The 17,979-nt window shown below is 41.0% G+C and overlaps 1 protein-coding gene across 1 annotated transcript; it reads right to left on the reverse strand.

Annotated features, from left to right (window-relative positions):
* Nucleotides 1-2,219: 2,219 nt before the first annotated feature.
* On the reverse strand, nt 2,220-17,031 carry atl (atlastin GTPase). The gene is made up of 8 exons (XM_022836746.2): nt 16,459-17,031; nt 8,677-9,030; nt 8,222-8,348; nt 7,760-7,906; nt 6,747-7,403; nt 6,281-6,533; nt 5,773-5,879; nt 2,220-5,544 (listed from the first exon to the last, which is right to left on the reverse strand). Exons 2-8 carry the CDS (start codon nt 8,925-8,927, stop codon nt 5,368-5,370), a joined length of 1,719 nt encoding a protein of 572 aa, XP_022692481.1. The 5' UTR covers nt 8,928-9,030; nt 16,459-17,031; the 3' UTR covers nt 2,220-5,367.
* Between the last annotated feature and the right edge of the window lie 948 nt (nt 17,032-17,979).

A 17,979-nucleotide genomic window follows, 5' to 3' on the forward strand; every position in this document is an offset into this window, starting at 1 on the left:
GTTTGCCTAAGATTCGCTATCAGTTCGCGGAACCCGTCCACTGTTACTAAATGATTCACTATTCTAGTGGTCGCCATTGACACGCTAACCCGCTTCTTCCGTATCTGGATTTAGAACAGAGCCACAGGGGCGAAACACGACAGACGCTGCTGCAGAAGAACGTGCGCGGGCACAGAGGCGCATGGGCAACAGCAAACTGGTCTTGATTCTCTAACGTTCAATAACCGTATAAAAATAAATAATAACAGTGACTGCGTTAACTGCCGCAGAAGGTCTGTCTACCATAATTATCTAGACTACATTGTCTTATTGTGCTGACGCTGGTGATGACCGCATTGTACTGTGAGGTTGGGTTGCGATTATAATCTCATAACTCTGATTAACTTCTGGACTTCGTTCTCGAGTCGTTTTTAGGGTAAATCCGCTCCGCAGACTCGGAACTACGAGCGCCGTTGAATCGGTTCCCTAAAGACCAAAGGCTCATAAATAATTCTTGTTGCATGTAAAAACGGTATCCATATGATGATATCTCAAAATCGAACATTATTTGTGCTCTCTAAAAACGAAATTCGTATTTTCTTCTGTTGATCTCGATAAACATTTTTAGAACGGATTATATTCGTCGAATAACGTAACCTTCATTAGTATCATTAAAGTAAGCTGCATTGGCATCCACACAAAGAACAAAAATATATGTAACATACATATGAAGACTGCCTGGTTGTATTTTCAATCAGAGCATTCGTCTTTTCGAGTGGCTTTTACATTTTCATTTTGCAAACGCATTCAATAGGTAGAAAAATACAGATTAATACCGTACGAACATGCTGCAGCGGTACAGCGTTAAATAGAACGATTGCAATTTTTTTTTATCGCATGCTAAAAGCGAGACTATCCGTTTGTTATCCTGAATAATCAAATGGAGACCGATGACAAAAATGACAGTATTACAGAACAATCCGAGATTTGTTGTTGTTATTGTTACTACTGCTGCTGTTGTTGTTGTTCGTTCGTTCATTCGCTCGTATAGATAGATAGCAATACGTTTTTTTTTTTACTACGCACAGACAACGTTGGAACTCGGCCCGTGGCGTGGTTTCGCGCCAGGTCCCCTCTGATCAGTCAGTCACAACCCCGTTCGAAAACGTGGTTGTTGCGCGACTCCAGCAGCGGCAGTTCGATTAAGAAAACGTTAAGATGAACGGCAGTGTGGCTGACTGCCAACAGCTAATTGCCGATTGGCGGTGACCGAAACGGTAGCTGCGGTCGCTGGTGGGGATTTGCATGGACATTTGTAACCTGTGGCATCGGCACTCATCGCAGCCGCTGGCCAATCATATTCAGTTCAATCTATTTTCACCCGCAAAGTTTCGGCGGTGGCAGGACATGCCAGCGTCGAACAGGAACAACATTAGCAGCAGCAAGCCCCTTCGTTACGGCAGTGGCATCAGCAGCAGAAATAGCGATTTCAACCGGCATATCATTTGCAAAGAAAAACGAATCGTCGTGACCTATTAACGAGTTTACGAGGGCGACGCTGATACCCACAACAACATCGACAGTGACGGCAACTAGAGCAGTGGTGGTGGTGAAAAGTACAAGACAGATCAGAAGCAGAAAGAAAACGAAATCAAATCAAAAGCTGCTGTTGCTGCTATTTCTGTCGCTGACTTTGCCGTCGTCATATGAATTCACGACAGCGAGAAGAGTAGGGTACATACACAAGTAGCGTATACGTGTATATATGTATATATATATACGTTCAGCTTTCTGCGAATTTTTCTGCCGATCTTTGCATTGATTTAATCTTGAACTACCTGTGTATTCTAAGGGAAGGCACTATCACTATTCACAATCGTTTGAGACAAACTATCTTTATATGTATTGCGTTATGCAAAGTTAAATGGTCAACAAATTATCTACAAATAACTTATTTTCAATAGGTATCTTGGGTGAAAATGGGGAGAATTATTCAACATTTGGCTTTGCTGGAATTGCTGCAAATATTCGTCATCACTCTCGTATTCAATCGGCAATTAATGAAACAAGGGACCTAACCTAAAACGTTCACCTAGTACCATGCGCCTTAGCAGGTCCGGCCTAGAGTGCGCGTATACGTGAACGTATTCCGCAGAACGTTTTCGTAAATGTCCAATTACACGCCACAGGACTGCCAACACGCAGTATCTAACAGATACCTAAGCCAAAATTCGACGTAGTGCAGTTCATTGTAAATTATACTTTATTTAACGGTTACTCCGGTTGTCCCTTCGCAGATTCGCCGTAAGGCATTCTCAAATAACGCTTTGTAAAAGCTGCCAACGATCGCGTAGGTGAGCTTAAGTGAGCTGAAAGTCCTAATTTTTTTTTTAATTCAGGTTCTTAACTGCTCAATTTTTCTTTCATTGCGCTCGTAAGCAATCGTTGGATGTTCACTACTCTTTATTAAGATACGAGATGCCGCTTTTCGTTCGTCATATCAATAGAAAGTACTATGTATTCCATCGGAACTTCTCAACGAAAAGTTTCGTTAACAATTCGTTTGTCGACATCAAATAGCCGCGTAGGCAAACACAGTTATTATACAATGAAATTCCACTCACTTGCATCTAGCAGCCTACAACGCCAGCTTTCAGAATTGCCGCCAATTCTTTTTAACAGCTCAACAACTAAATTTGCCCAATTTGCACGAAAGCCATTATTCGTGCCTGGAAAGCCTCGTTAGGACTAACTGCGCTTTCAAGAAAGACAAAATGTATAGCTCTACAGGCAGTTCGTTCGGTGTTGACGAGGGACGTGAACTTTCGCGCGATTGAAAATCTGCCGAAAAATCATCCTCATTAGTTGTATAATCTCATGGCTTTTTAGTATATTCTTATGCATTGATAACACCCGTAGTTAGAATGGTCATTATAGTAATGTACAGCTATTCGCGTAGGTGGTCATGCAGTGCCTCTGATTTATCGTCAGATTTCTCGTATTGCGACACGCCTCTACCCAGCTAAAACTTTAATAAAAAAAAAACCGGAGATTTCGTCCTTTAAAAAAATATGTTATGCACATTTATCGATTTACTCATCTGTCCTTTTTTCATGCATATGTTCCGACCATTTATCAAACTGGGTGCCATATGGTACCAAAAACGCTCGTTATTTATAGTCCGTAACGGTTATTCTCATAGATCTCATTAGCTGCTTAAATCCCGTACTGAGTATATCCGGCTGTTCAAAGTTCCGATCACTGTAGTCAATCAATCAATCGAATGTTCTTTTTGCTCTTTGCACAAAGAATGCGGCGGAATACTGTACAGTATTCTGCCGTATATTAAGCCTGTCTCTTGAACGAGCTCGAAAAATGATTATGAAATTTCCCATTTATCACCGTATCACCACTACATTTGCCTTTCACACCTTTTCGTGAGTTTCAAGGCAATCTCGATGCTTTTTTATTTTCTCACTTAGCATGCGTCGTTATTACTAATTGCTATCCGTGTTAGTAATATTTTTGTGATAATTTTCCGTTATTTATTAGGTAACAATGAGTACTGCGTAAAACCATGCCAAACATTCTTTATGAATCGCGAATTGCTTAATTACACGCTGCTAACATGAACAGAGCAAAAACAGATTTTAATCTCATTGAAGTTTCAATCTCTCGAAACACCAACTTCAGCTGACTCAGAATAGCAGTTTCGATCGAACACTGCCAGCCTCAGTGTCACATTCGTTTTGGAACGTTTTCCTCCTAACATGTTTCGAAATAGTTAAATTACATTGTAAATATTTCCAGTTTATTGATTGTTCTCTATACCCATTAAACTGCAACGTTGAACGTCAGTGGAGTGTTGAAAAACATACTGACTTACATATGTGTGCGAGCATACTGAAAGCAATCATAACGATTAAACCCGGTCCAAGAACACGCGAACTGCTTTACTCAAATATGGCTTTAGGTCAAATTGTTTCGTGTCATTTATGCTACGCCGCGTTCACTGCTTACATTTCTAAGCCACATGAATAGTCCTATAGTTCATCTTGCATTGCCCATGACCATGTTTATTCCGTCCCGTATGCTTATATATATATATATATATATATATATATATATACCAATGTATCAATAGCATAGTTCTGTCATCACTAAAACTTCCAGCTTCATGCTACGCAGCTAGCAGTATCTGTGTGCTTGTTTGTTGTATTCGCATCTATCTTATTTTTCAAACTTGCTTTTCTTACATTTCCGGCACACGTATTACTATTGCGCTTTGCAGGTCTATATGGTAGACTATATTGCTGTAGGAGTATATATCAAAGTGGCACGTCAACTCGTGCACTGTAGCATCTAAGGCGTGTATCGACCTGCCTTTTTCTGTCGTGGTATAACGCTGCCTCTTGACAAAAACGACAGCAAAGACGAGTTGAATTTTTGTCACTTTAGGTTTAGAATTAGGTTACTCTTATTATTCACATAAATCGTGTGGATTGCGCCCGTATTTCGTTTTTAGGCCATCTCAAAGGATATGTGTCACGACAAACCACCACTTATATATCTGACCACACCTCCTTTCCAATTTCTTTTCATATGCTGTATCTCTGGAGATGTACAACCTCAAAGGTCACATATGTGTTCATTATTATAACGAACGTTATACTTTGTTAATAATGAAAATGTTTTTACGTAAAAATGTGATCTATGCATATTTTTATGCACGCATCTCATTAGAATAGTTTACATGTAAGAGAAGGTAGAACGCCAAAAAACGTTAATCGTGTGATAAGGATGAATAAAACTGCTGCAATTCCCCTTCCAGTTTCATTTCAGCAATGACGCTTTAACATTCGCTTGTTTTCTTCCTTGCAATAACCTTCAACAATACAACTGAAGATACAAAAAAAACTGAAACAAATTAATTCCCATGTTTTTTTTGTTTATTCCACGTAATTTAAACGTACTTGTTGTCGAGTATATTGTTGGATATGCATGTAAAAACGACTCAATAGACCATTCGTCAGTGTTAGCGGCGATACCGCCAGCTAAAGATTCGGCGAAATTCCATGTGGTCCATTTTCTTTGTTTAGATTTTTCTCGTTTGTCGAAACTTTACGAACAACCAATAATCTATCCAACTGCCTTGAAACAAAAGTGTGGCAGAGAAAAATGAGTAGCTGTTTAAAAGAACTGAAAAATGATCAGCGCGGACACGCGGCGTCGGATGTGCGATCAAATATTTCACTGTCCAATATCATCGTGGTCGGTCTGTCGCTAGTTTCCATTAATTTCTGCTTGCTGCCGCCCTCTCGTTTCAGTGCCTAGTTTATGTCTCTTCATTCACTATGTGCGCTCGTATTTCTATTCACTTCTGTTTTACTAGTTGACCTTCCTCGCAGTGGGACGATATCTGTATGTTGTCTCCTGTGTACCTGTATTCTTGAAGCTGGATGTTAGTGTTGTGGTCATTCCGTTAGAATCATCTGAAGGCAAGTTTGCCGTGGGATTGACCGCCAGTCGATCCTGGGTTGCCATCTTATAAAGAGGTTTTAATACCTGTAATACCCGAAGAACGAATCGATAAAAATTACGTCTTTGCTGTAAAGCTAGTGTAGGCAAAAATATATGAACCGCTTTCTTCCTTATAAGCTTAATAAACGCAATAATAATAACAAATAAAATAGATAATTCCACTATAATTATCTATTACGGTTGACAACACCATAATATCCAATGGAATAAGTAAATCTTAATTTGAAACAATTTTTTGAACAGTATACTTACGTGCGTCCAGAGCTGACTAGCCACAATATCGATCTGGTGCCCAATCTCGCGCATCTCGCCACTGTATTGGATGTAAATCCAGCCTACCAAGGCCAACAGGACCAAACCTATGGAAAATATAAAACGCCCAAATATTTATAATGAGCAAATAATAAAAGAACTTGTAGTCCAATCATGCTTAGACAGATAAGTAAAATTAGATGGCAATGTCCTAATGAAATGAAAAGAAACCGCGATATAATGTTAGAGTGCTGACTTTTTTGAAAATGATCATAGAACACCAATTATACGACGACCTTCAAAAAGGTAGGGTTGCAAAGAATATAAAAATCGAAAAATTACATCGAATTTGTTACCAAACGAGCTGTTCTTAAAGATCGTTCTAATGTTAGAAGATATTTAAGTTCGAAGTACACGACATCATAAGTATTATACACAATCAGAAGTTTCATTGGAGCTTTCATTTACGATACCAGTCGGAAGGTCTCTTTAACTCGAAAACACTCACCCATGAAAAGATTGCATATATTTGCTAGTGGATAAATTCCAAACAACGCGAAGATTCCTGAGGAGATGTAAAAGAATATAACAACACTAAAAAGGCACGCTGGCGTTCGCGCGGCCTGGAAAATGTTCTTGCTCTCGTTGTGCTTTTGGAAGTTCGCGAACATTTCATCGAGTTCTGTCAGTAGCCGGTGCAGGTAGCGAAGACAGAATTCGTTGCCACCCATTTTTCGCGTATTCTCGAACTGGTGTCGAGCCTGTTTACGATTTAAACAAGGAGTGCTGTTCGTTACAAAATTGCTACGACACCAGGTACAGTTAGGTTCTGCTTAGGTAATAAGCTAAGCCCATGACTTTTCAGCGCTGTAAAATATATAGACATTTTTGTACTACCACAAGCTCCGTTTTTTATGTATGCGAATTAAAATGATAACTGCAATGAGTGCGTTGCGTAGTTCACAACTACTAACCAGATCCTTGAAGCGTACATGGTGAGTCTGAAGTTCGCGCGGCGAAACGTAAGGCTGATCACCTCCGCACAGCTTCTCCATTTCTCGTGTATAAAAGTCACGAGCGACGGCAACCGCCGCGAGATTATTGGCTTCAGCGGTCGCTTCCAACATTGTTTTCGGTTCAGGCAGTTCGTTCCCGCCAAACACATTAACGTATGCGCGAAAATACTCGAGCAGCTCCTGACATGTAACATCTCTGCCATCGATCTGTTTCTTGACGAGATTTTTTGGCGCCAACAACGACGGCACCAAGTCAGAAAGCTGCGTTTTGAACTCTTTTTCGATATCGCGGTTCCGCCCATCGAAATGCGGTGAAGTGGCAACCTTCAGTCCGGGATGAGGCAAAAGGAAACAGGTTATCGACGAGAAGCATGACCGAATGTGTCTTCGAAGTTGCTGTAGTTCCGGATGTTGTTTCTCGCTGATTTCAAGTCTCCTTTCAAGGATTTCCTTTCCACCCTCAGGCCCATAAGGAGCGTCATACGGATAGCTCCAATCGCGTACAAGAAACAGAAGCTTCTGGAAAGGTGCGCAATCGTGGGTACCAGCTTCCGAGGCCAAGCGGCCGTACTCTGTAAACAGCTGAAGGTGCTGAAGATCGTCTTCTTGAATGTTCTATTGCGAGCAAATGAGAACCAAAAAATACAAGTGATAAATGGCTGTCAGAACTGTAACATTGGGGATAAGCGCATATGAATCGACAGGTTTACGACGAATTGAATACGGTTTTGCCCCAATATTTGCCTATGGAATTGAAATTGTAAGTGAACTTATGCTTGGCTTGATTAAGTTTTAGTGCACTGTTAGATTAAAGGGGACAGATTACTCTCTTTAACTAATTGTTCTTACGTCAGACAATAATTCTCGTGTAATTTTTAGTTCAAACAAGTTACTCCTGATATACAAGATTTTGAAATATATACTTTCAACGCCCAACAATCGCTCCTTAATTTCATATTACCACTAATTACCTGGGATAAGTTGTACACCTGGATAGAGGAGGTCATCGTTGAAAGTGCAAAGATTGTTGCACAGTCCTTCACTGTCGAGTGTGAGTCGAACGAGCCCTGCGTGTCCATAAACAGAACAGCCACTTTTTCTCCTGACGGCATCTTCACCTAGGTCGCCAGCGTGCATACAGACACAATGTGGTATTTTTGTTGAGTAGTAAGTGCAGAAGTCCCCCCGCATTTTGATAATGCACATTTGATCTTTCTTCACTTTGTCCCTCTTTGTCTTTCTTTCGAGGATTCTTTTCAGTGCGTCCTATGTTTTAACACAATCGAAAAATTATCGGGGGTCACTGAACTAGGTCAACGCCAGATTAGTCTATTCTTCCACTACTTAATTAAAGTAGTAACCTTTTAGGAGGGGACACTGTCTAAAGAAGCGTGAAAAACGGATCGGCTAGGGGATGACGCAACGAAACCAACCTTGAAGACTTCGTTCCAAAGTAGGATGCCGGTCGTATCTCGCTCACACCCACCCTTCCAGCTGAAGCCCTGCAGCGGGGTATCTTCGTCGCCCAGCCATTGAGTCGAACCATTTGCCCGCATATATCTGGTAAGAATTTGAAACAGATTTAATCGTTAGTCACCTTTATATTTTTATATTATCGGACGTATATAAAATATATATAAATATGATAGTACGAAGAATTATTATTTATGACAAACATCATACATGTCATTAACGACGCCAGTATCAAGCCCTATAAAAACAAGCCAACTTAACGAACTTGTTAGCTACTATAATTTCACCTAAATCAAATTCAGATTGTTGTGAATTGTTGTGACATAACACCATGACTATAAATTCGTCACCAATTACCATGCTGGAATATTAAAACCGTATAATTACACGTGATAAAAATAATCAATACACATACCTCAGGAAGAAATCAAGTAGAAAACTTTTCCCTTTTCGAAAGGCGCCAGCAACTGACACAACGACAACCTTGAGGTCTTTAATGTCCTCGCGTAAAAGGAGCTTTGTGAGTTCAATATCGTTCAGAATAAATGTATGGTCATCACTGGCTGTGAGGATCTGTATCGGCTGTTCAACAGGGCCAGGGTCACTTCCTATTCGACGATCTGAACGCGGAATGTTGCTGATGTCGTTATGATACAATTCAGGCATCTTTTACGCGCGTATTGCGAGCGCGAAAACGCACGCCAATCACACGTTTAAACAGACGTACTGGTCCTATTTTATGTTCTGGCGACGTATGCGCGAATGTTTACTGCATGTAGGGTCATATTAGAAAACGACATTTATGTTAGTTTAATTGACATAAGTGACACAAGAACTTGAAGAACAGTAAGTAACGACCAATATAAATCAAAGAATGATCTATCATGAGTTTTTAACAAAGACGTACCTCAAACTGTGCTTGAAATCACTGCACGTGTACAAAAACGTTGCAGATAATTTTATCTATAATTTTATAAATTAACCCGCTAGATATCAAAGATGCTGTCCTCATATGGCTTAAACTGTATCAGATCAATTTGCAACGGCAGCTGTGACTAGGAAAAACACAGTAGGTTTAGACGTCGCATAACCGGTAACCCGCAGGACCCAGCCGTATTATTGGATCAAGCATTATCGAAAAACGAAGTTGAACGCTTTTAGAAGAAATGTAGCGTCTTCTTAGTGATCTCAACAAACGAACTCGTCATCATCCTAGGCAATTTCAGACAGATTCGACTAAATATGGATATGAAATTCCGTACCCTCTCGGTCGTTACCGGCCCAGGAGTTCACTTTACAGTAACGTAAAATGGTTCAACGCTGGTAAGAGACCGAATGGAAAAAGAACCGAGAAAACTGATTATTTTTTGCTCAAATCGTAATTGTTTGTAATACGTTATTTTTCACACCCTCGACACTTGCTGCAAAGGTATGCTCGACTAGACCATATACTAAGAAAGGGAGGACAGGCAAGATCAATAACTACATGGAATATTAGCGAACTGTTCACTCCTCCATTTTTTCACATCCCACTAAACCTTCCTGAATGTTAATCATTAAAACTGCCAATCAAAAAACTGCCATTTTAACCGTGAATGTTATGCAACCTTTGGCTAAAAATGTTCTGTGGGTTGAGCACATCTCACCGGTCGATTGCTAAGAACCTATACCACAGTAATCCATCGTCTAGTTAATAGATTTGTACCCAGATAAGCACATTGTTGATTTCTGGTTCATTTGATTACTATAACCAATACCAATTGCAAGTCGAATTTCTGGTGCGTTTCAGCCAGTCGCCGTACCAAACTCCACCTGATTTGTGATCTCTCCAACACTACAAAGAGCTCATTTCTAGCACCAATTACGCGACGCTGTCGACTATTGCTGGTGCGCTTTAACAAAAACGAATGAACAAAGAATCGACAATGTGTTGACATCACGACCAGAAACACCAGTGAATCGACACAGGACGATCTTGCGTGTGTGTTCGCTATTGCGGAAATTCATGGAAAATTTACTCAGTTGCCAGAGAGCCGATAGTGCGGCAAAGATTTCATAGCAAATTTTTTGGAACTGAAATCATATGCTGAACGGATGTATGTTTGGAAGCGACTCGTATCGCTGACAGTGTTCTTGTTGACGAAGATTGCCAGTTATTCTTTGTTACATATAATTATTAACAATAGAACATCAAACAGAAGAACTTCGTTTACGGGAACACTGTTAGCGATACGTGCCGTTTAAGTTCCACGTATACATCGGTTCACCGTATGATTTCGAGCTGCAAAAAATTTGCTATGAAATATTTGCCGCTCTATCGACTCCCTGGCCACTTGCTATACAGTTTCCCATGGATTTTTGCATTACGAAAACATACGCAGGATCGTCTTGTGTCGATTCTCTAATGTTTCTGGCCGTGACGTAATCGATACGCCGTCGATGAACTGTTATATATATGCCATCGGTTCCAGTGCCAAACAAATGTTTGGAGTATGACGTTGCTAATACAGCTGGGCTTGTTAGTCTTCATACAATACTTATGTATTGATTTTAGTAGAGCCGGGATCGTGGTGTAAAAAGATCAACTAAATTACATAAGAGAATCAAACGGCCAAAAAAACACAACGTAAGGCAAAAAATTACAATTTACAACTTTCCTGGAACTGCTTCACCAGATCAAATGTTGCCGAAAATAAAAATATTAACTTCTAGAGGACTCTTTTACCATAAAATGAACCCTGAAAGTAGCAGCTTTTTACGACGTAGTAGGGCAATAAAACAATCAATAGGGTAATCGGCGGGGATTGAAGCATTCATATGACAAATGAGATTGAGAGAAATCCCGCGGTGAAAAATACTTAAGAAAATCACGGATTTCGCCATACTGTCTTACGACCGAGCTCGTGACGCGACTGAATCCTATTTTAACACTGTAAAATGTAACGTTTGGTTAAGCAGAAAACTCGGATGCAGAACGCTAACACTTTGAAGGTCGTGAACAATGTAAGCGAAGCTTAATATTTCATTGAGAATGTGTGCTTGTTAGCATGAAATTATTTGTAAAAAAACAATTAGTGAGAAGACCCAAAGGACAACAAAATCGGATATTATACCTTCGAAGGTATTAAAAAATGCCGCTATCATCTATTTAACAAAGAGTAACGGGAGAGGATAGCTGCCTCAGAGAATTGCTGATTAGTTCAACAAGGCAAAATAAGCTCTTCTACATTTATTCAAAAGAAAATGCAGCGGCTCTGTTTAGAAACGGTTGCCGCCGACCTTCCAAGGTCCCCATGAAGCTCTACAATGCTCAATGCAGATCGAATGAAATGTATGTTTCTACTGTTGCAACGGTAGATATCGTCCGAATGAATAAATTGAACCGCATAAGCTTTCTATCCTGACCATTGCCCCCTCACTGACATGTGATATGTGTATCCAAAGTTCGCGAATGGTTAATGAACTTGCAAATGTATTGGAATGAAAAGCTCTAACGTTATTGCAAACGCTATACAGTGTTACCCAATGCAGCTATCTAAGCAGAATAAACTCAATGCACTATCACTAAATCGGATATCAGCAATCGCTTTTGTTGTGAAGGTAGTTCCTCGTTGTGCAATCCCACTTGCCTCACACATGCTTAGGAAGGTTCCACGATGCCACGGAATCTAGCAGACATTCACACATGAGCCTCAACAACAATTCTATCTACCGCGACGAAAAGTCCAACGCTAGAGGCATATACTCGGCTACTATCTAGTTTTAACTAGTCAGATGGATTTTTGCTAAGATGTTTTCGGTTGTACGTCCATCAGACAGCTGGCTCCTAGAATGAAACCAAATGTACCGACACGTAGGTTTGAACCTTAGCTAGGTGTACGCTAGGAGCTGGCGACCGAGTGTTAGTCCTTTCAGATGAAGCAGGTAGGTGCGGTAGACAACTCTGTGGCATGCGCTTGTCTAGTGGTCTTCGCGGTAACACCAGCTTCATTACATCACTATAGGAACATCTCAGTTTCTGCTTTTTTGTGGCTACTAATATAAATAGTATTACACACAAGTGCCACCCCGAAACAGCCGTCCGTCGTCAGCTGCGGCGGCGGCCACGGCGACACAAGAGTGTCTCAGACGGTAGTCGCAGCCGCCGGTCCTCCTCACCGTAATGGCCGGAGACTCGCGCGAAGCACGAACCAAACCTCGAACGAAGATTTGCCTTTTCTCGGTTTCATTTGACTGTGACCAATTTATGCTCTGTCGCCCTCTCGCGCTACTGTAAAATTGCATAGGAAGACCCCGTGTCCCGACACTGATTTGCGGTTGACTATCGCCGACCGCATGAACGACACCGGTACGCGGAGATTGGCAATGTTTACCACCAATATTGCGCGAGTTACATCGACAGCTTGAGCTGCTCTTCGTCTATGTGGACAAACTGCTTGAAGATGCCAATTCAAAAATTCGCAAAAGGGTTACAGGGTTATCAACAGGGTTACCAGCAACAGCACTGTTTATCGTTTTTCGTTTTGCTATCGGTGTGCGTAATATTGAAGGTCAGTTATAATACGTTGTTGTGGCAAAGAAGAATTAACGGGAAACACCAGATAGAAATGGAGTTCAATTGACATTGGTATTAAGGATTCGTCGCATAGAAATCATGCTTTATTAAATTTAGTCATTGCTAAATGCATCACTCATATCACTAAAATTTAGCAGAGTCGCCTGTTACAGTTCATGCTCATCTGTTAGTAAATAGAACTGTTATTAACCACAAAACTGTTTAGTTATTTTTGAAAAACCTACTCCAAGCAATAAGCCCACCACAACTATAATTCATACTAGGAATACTACTCTAGGGACCCAATAACCACGACGATGTCACTCTTCAATAAAATAAATGGTAGTTGGTCTGTCATCAACTAGCAATTCTACTACTGCCATCACACTAAACGCCTTCGTAGTCATAGTGGGATGTAACGACACTCAGACACGAACTAGGTACCGAATTCTTGCTGCTGTTGATACCACCTTACTAAAGTAGTAACGGATATATAATTCAATATATGATGAATTATGAGTCTGACGCACGAAAATATTTATAACACACATACATGCACACTTATATGTGTTGTGGTGGCAGAGCCAATACAGAGAAAACGAGAGAAGATGAGGCGTGTGTACTCCCAGCCAATTGTGGTGAGGGGACATTCATTTCCAGTTGTCGGTCCAACGACCAACGGACGAATTAATCCACTACGCTATCAATGCTGCACGTATTTGAGGGTATTCTGCCTGAGTTGACGAAGTCGGCTGGAAATTCATCCATAGGAATTGGCTCATACGTGTCTTCACAATGTAATCCAGTTCCGCAGTTCTGTCATCCTTCCCTGTTACCCGGAACGATATAACTTCCCCTAACCAATGACTTCAAGTAATAATACTGTAATAATTGCTATAGACAGACAACCAGGAAGTCTTTTTTATTGGAAATAAGCATATTTATGTGGTAACTACAAACGTTGTCACCAGTCGAGGCAAGCCGTAGCATAACAGCAAGAACAAGTGTTTTTTCGAACAATAATTATAGATGCAAGCAACGAAAACGAAATCAGTCCATTTTTCCACTGCCTATCAAACATTAATGGTTTTTAAACCAAACGATAATTTATTTCATCGCCATACGGATTCGAACTTTTGTTGACTTGGGTTGTACTTGTTTAAACAATATACTTGTGTTGACGTTACGACTGAATTGAAATATTTTCCGTTTGTACTGCACTCTTGTGGGCAAACAAAACTGGGTAATTCTATTCTGGGTAATTGTTTGGCTACAGGTTTTTGCTGTTTAGTCTGCAATTGCCTACACCATTGTCATCCCGAAGGGAGGCAACACAACGAAAGAACGGGTACAGCACGTCGCTGAAAATTATGACTTATCTAATTATTTCGCGGCCACATCCGCTGCCGGAGTGCGATCGCCTTTAGACTCTCTGCATGGCTAACTATTGCTCTGCATCAGAGACCCCTATGTAGACGCTACTACTGGAGGAGCAAAAAACGAACTGCAAAACCTGACTAAGTTTATCAGAAAAAGCCAACAGCAGGATGAACTCACGTTTGTCTATTTTCGAACCTAAGGCGACGACGGGTGTCTATGATGTCTCTTGCAGGTCAGGCAAGCCGGTAGGCATATTTCTAATCGCGGCTAGTATTACTAAGGCCAATGAGAAAGCCTCCTCTGCTACCGAAAGTAAGCAAAGAAATTTACAAAGTTGCACATTTTACATTGACCCTACGGGTCAGCAATGACCTTGTCTTCAAGAGCTGTGGTTGTTATCGTCGTTAATTACAGATAGCGAATTGCTGACACTGTCAATGAATAGAAAGCACAGCTATTGTGAAGAATGGCAAGACGTAATAGCAAGTGCGCATTGCCAAATGTATTGCATTTGTCACAATGATGGTGCACATGCCACCAACAAAAGAAGATATAGCCCCTTAGTCATAAACACATGCAAATATAATGGTAGCAGAAATCATAATAGAGTTACAGCTAATAATAGAGACACCCGTTCGACAGAAATTCAAGCAAGCTACGTAACGGGACGCAACAACGGTTCAAATCGGCCGATATGCGTTACATTATGTCTCGATATTCGTAAATACACTACTTGTCTTGTATGCCAATGTTTTAGACGTTTAAGATCCAAAGATACCCGAAGAGAAACAATGGCGGTACTCCACGACACACATATATATATACATATAGATATATATAATAATATTTTCATTTACGAAAGAATAATAATCAAAAGCAGGCGAACAGGCAGTCGATTGCGTACAAACGAAACCACAAAAAATCATTGCCACAAGGACGCGAACCTGTTTTCAAACTGACGACATAAACAACTGACAAACGGAAGTAGTGTCAACATTTCGACACTACAATCAGACTGTTAATAATATACCCTGATGAGTAATATACTGCTGACAGCTATAGTCTATCTTAACTGAGAGGGGTCGAAACAAAATAATATTAATGTCCTAATGAAAAGATTGAATACCTACAACTAACTCATAATACTTATTGTTACAGGCAGCTTTTCTTGTTCGCAATCTGTAGCCGGCAAGCAACAATACAGAGGAAAGTTTTGGAGGAAAGAAAAATTGATATCCAATGTTTTTTGCAGCCTTCGAATTGCTTGTGTGTTGCTCCTGTCTTTGAAGTCGGGATATCAGAGTCGATCACCTGCCTCGGCCAGCAAAGATAGCAATGGAAAGCCTGTAGCATACTCTCCCCAGGCAAACTATAGCCTGGATTTTGTCCTTTTCTTTATGCTAGTCTTTATGCGTAGCGACTAAAGGAAGCCGATAAGGAGATGTCTGGACAGTTCAGTTCTTGCTACTTCAACCAAGCAGGCATCGACAAATAGTGATTTCAGGGCTATTACTCCTGTTGCACACACAACGGATGCATTTCGATGCGTCTATGTGTTGTGACACTCAGGCTTGTGTCTGAAGCTTCTGCTTATCGTTGCTAAACGCAGAAGTAGTGATACGTACCACTCATCGATTTACAATTCACCGAATACACTATCGTAGACCGAGATCAACTGCGAGCTGGCAGCGACTACCACCATGTATTGAATCAAAGAATGATAAACGACATTTACTCTTTATTATCTGGTTCGCAATCTATTTTAGATGTACATTGATAGCGGTATTATTATCGGTGGCTGTCGTAGGTTCCGACAGAATAGGACTGTTCGATCCATCGTACCGCATTGGAATGGGCTGAAAATACGTGGCGCCAGCAGACGACACACGTGCAATACACACAGCCATACACACAGACCATCACGGATATACGATCAGAGAAAATGTAGCAAACACACGTAAAGAACGAAGAACCAGGAAGGTAACCCAGAAGTCACTATTCCCCTAATAACCGGTGATTGATTCTCTGATTCGTTGTATCAGACTAAACCACAGTCCGAAGTCAAGATAAACATCAGACATTCCTGTTGGATGTTCTAAGTAAACTATTCGCCAGTTGACACGCCAAACATCAACAGCCGAAACGACAATGCAAACGATGAACTACTACTACTACTGCTGCTGCTGTAACAACATCAGCAATAGTAGCAATAGCAGAAGCAATAAGCCCACAAGTTCGTAGCAACACAACAACAACACTCACCTCATCTGGTCGTACGTAGTGCGCAGTATCGGCCTTAACCTGTACTGCAAAACGCCGTTTGGTCTAATTCGCAACTTCGACTGCTTTTGGCCTAATATTTTTTTGCAACCGATGGTCCGTGGTATCCGTTCAGCCTTTACCGCTGTCCTGGCCGTAACAGCGACAGCCTGTTCTAGCCACAGCACCTTTTCCTTGTGGGAAGCCGCTCAACAGTCGCCACTACGGCTGTCGTAGCCGTCCCCTTTCGTTCGTATATCGTACCACTACCGACGGCGGCAGGCACGAACACCAGCCAACAGAACGACTTGGTTGCTGCTGCTATCGTTGTCAGTGGCGACGACAACGCAGTGTTTGCCTCTACAAGCTGCGTCTGCTTTCGTACGGGAATAATCGAAAAGAAAGAAGCGACCCGCCAAACTTCCACGGCAACACTAGACACGGACGGCCAAGTCGCCGAACGGTGCAACCGCAATTGTCTCGTCGCCGAACACCAGTTATGACGAATGATAAGCAGACGATCAGCGCACGCAATACAATAACAACGTTCAAGGAAAATGGCACGAATAGAAAACACCGAGGGCGTCAGCACCACAGCAGACACAACTACAACAGAGCGCGAATAGATAGGGGCACACCGATGCCGAACACATACATACAGTCGACTTCGTAGTCATTGAGATTTAACTTTGTTGTCGCGGTTTTGAATACGATCTGACTACCCGCCAAAGGTATTGTCAGTTACGATCAGAAATAAATACACGTAGTAGCAGCGGTTAATAGGTGGACTACCGCTAAATACTGATTCGCTTATCAGCGACGGCAGCAGATAGATAGTGCTTTACAGATAGACAATGATTATCTTTGCCTGTACACGAGACTGGACTAGCTGAGTCGTTGCTCCGGCGGGCACAAAAGCGACACGCAATAGATGTGCTTGAAAACAATTTTTGTTTGTGAGACAGAATTTTTGGATCGCAGATGCATGAATAAAACTATAAGCGCGTAAATTATACGCTAATAATAATTGTAATTATGAAAATTGTAGTATATATATTTTTGCTCGCCGGCGGCATACCTATTAATGTATAGCTAAGACACGCAGCGAGAAACAACAGTTCGTGGAGGAAATTACAGATTGACGGGTATCTAATACAGAAAACGGGTTTGAAACTAGGAGCTAATATTTCACCGCGAGACACGTATTTGTTATTATATATTATTATATATCATATTTAAACTTTCTTGTATAGAAGCTTGTAAACAAAAAAAAAAGCTTTCTTCTTTTTAGATATATGATGATGTGAAATCAACAATAACTGCTTCATACATCTGTTTGCATGTCCCATAAAGAGCAAGACGCCAAAAGAGGTTAGCAGTTTCATACAAATAACTATCATAGAGCTCGTTGGCGAGATCTGGCCGCACGGTAGATATGTAAATAGATAGGTCAGACCCTAGATTGATTCTCATTTAGTAAAAGATTTAATTATTGCAGCGCTTTGAATGTTTCAACTAACAGCA

Source organism: Varroa jacobsoni, unplaced genomic scaffold (assembly GCF_002532875.2).
Source record: "Varroa jacobsoni isolate VJ856 unplaced genomic scaffold, vjacob_1.0 scaffold_664, whole genome shotgun sequence".
Classification (NCBI taxonomy): domain Eukaryota; kingdom Metazoa; phylum Arthropoda; class Arachnida; order Mesostigmata; family Varroidae; genus Varroa; species Varroa jacobsoni.

Coding starts and splice junctions, on each gene's coding strand:
- atl (XM_022836746.2), bottom strand. CDS start 8,927: ATGCCTGAATTGTATCATAACGACATCAGCAACATTCCGCGTTCAGAT. Junction 8,349..8,676: donor CTACTTGATTTCTTCCTGAG/GTATGTGTATTG, acceptor AATTCTTACCAG/ATATATGCGGGCAAATGGTT. Junction 6,534..6,746: donor ATGTACGCTTCAAGGATCTG/GTTAGTAGTTGT, acceptor AATCGTAAACAG/GCTCGACACCAGTTCGAGAA.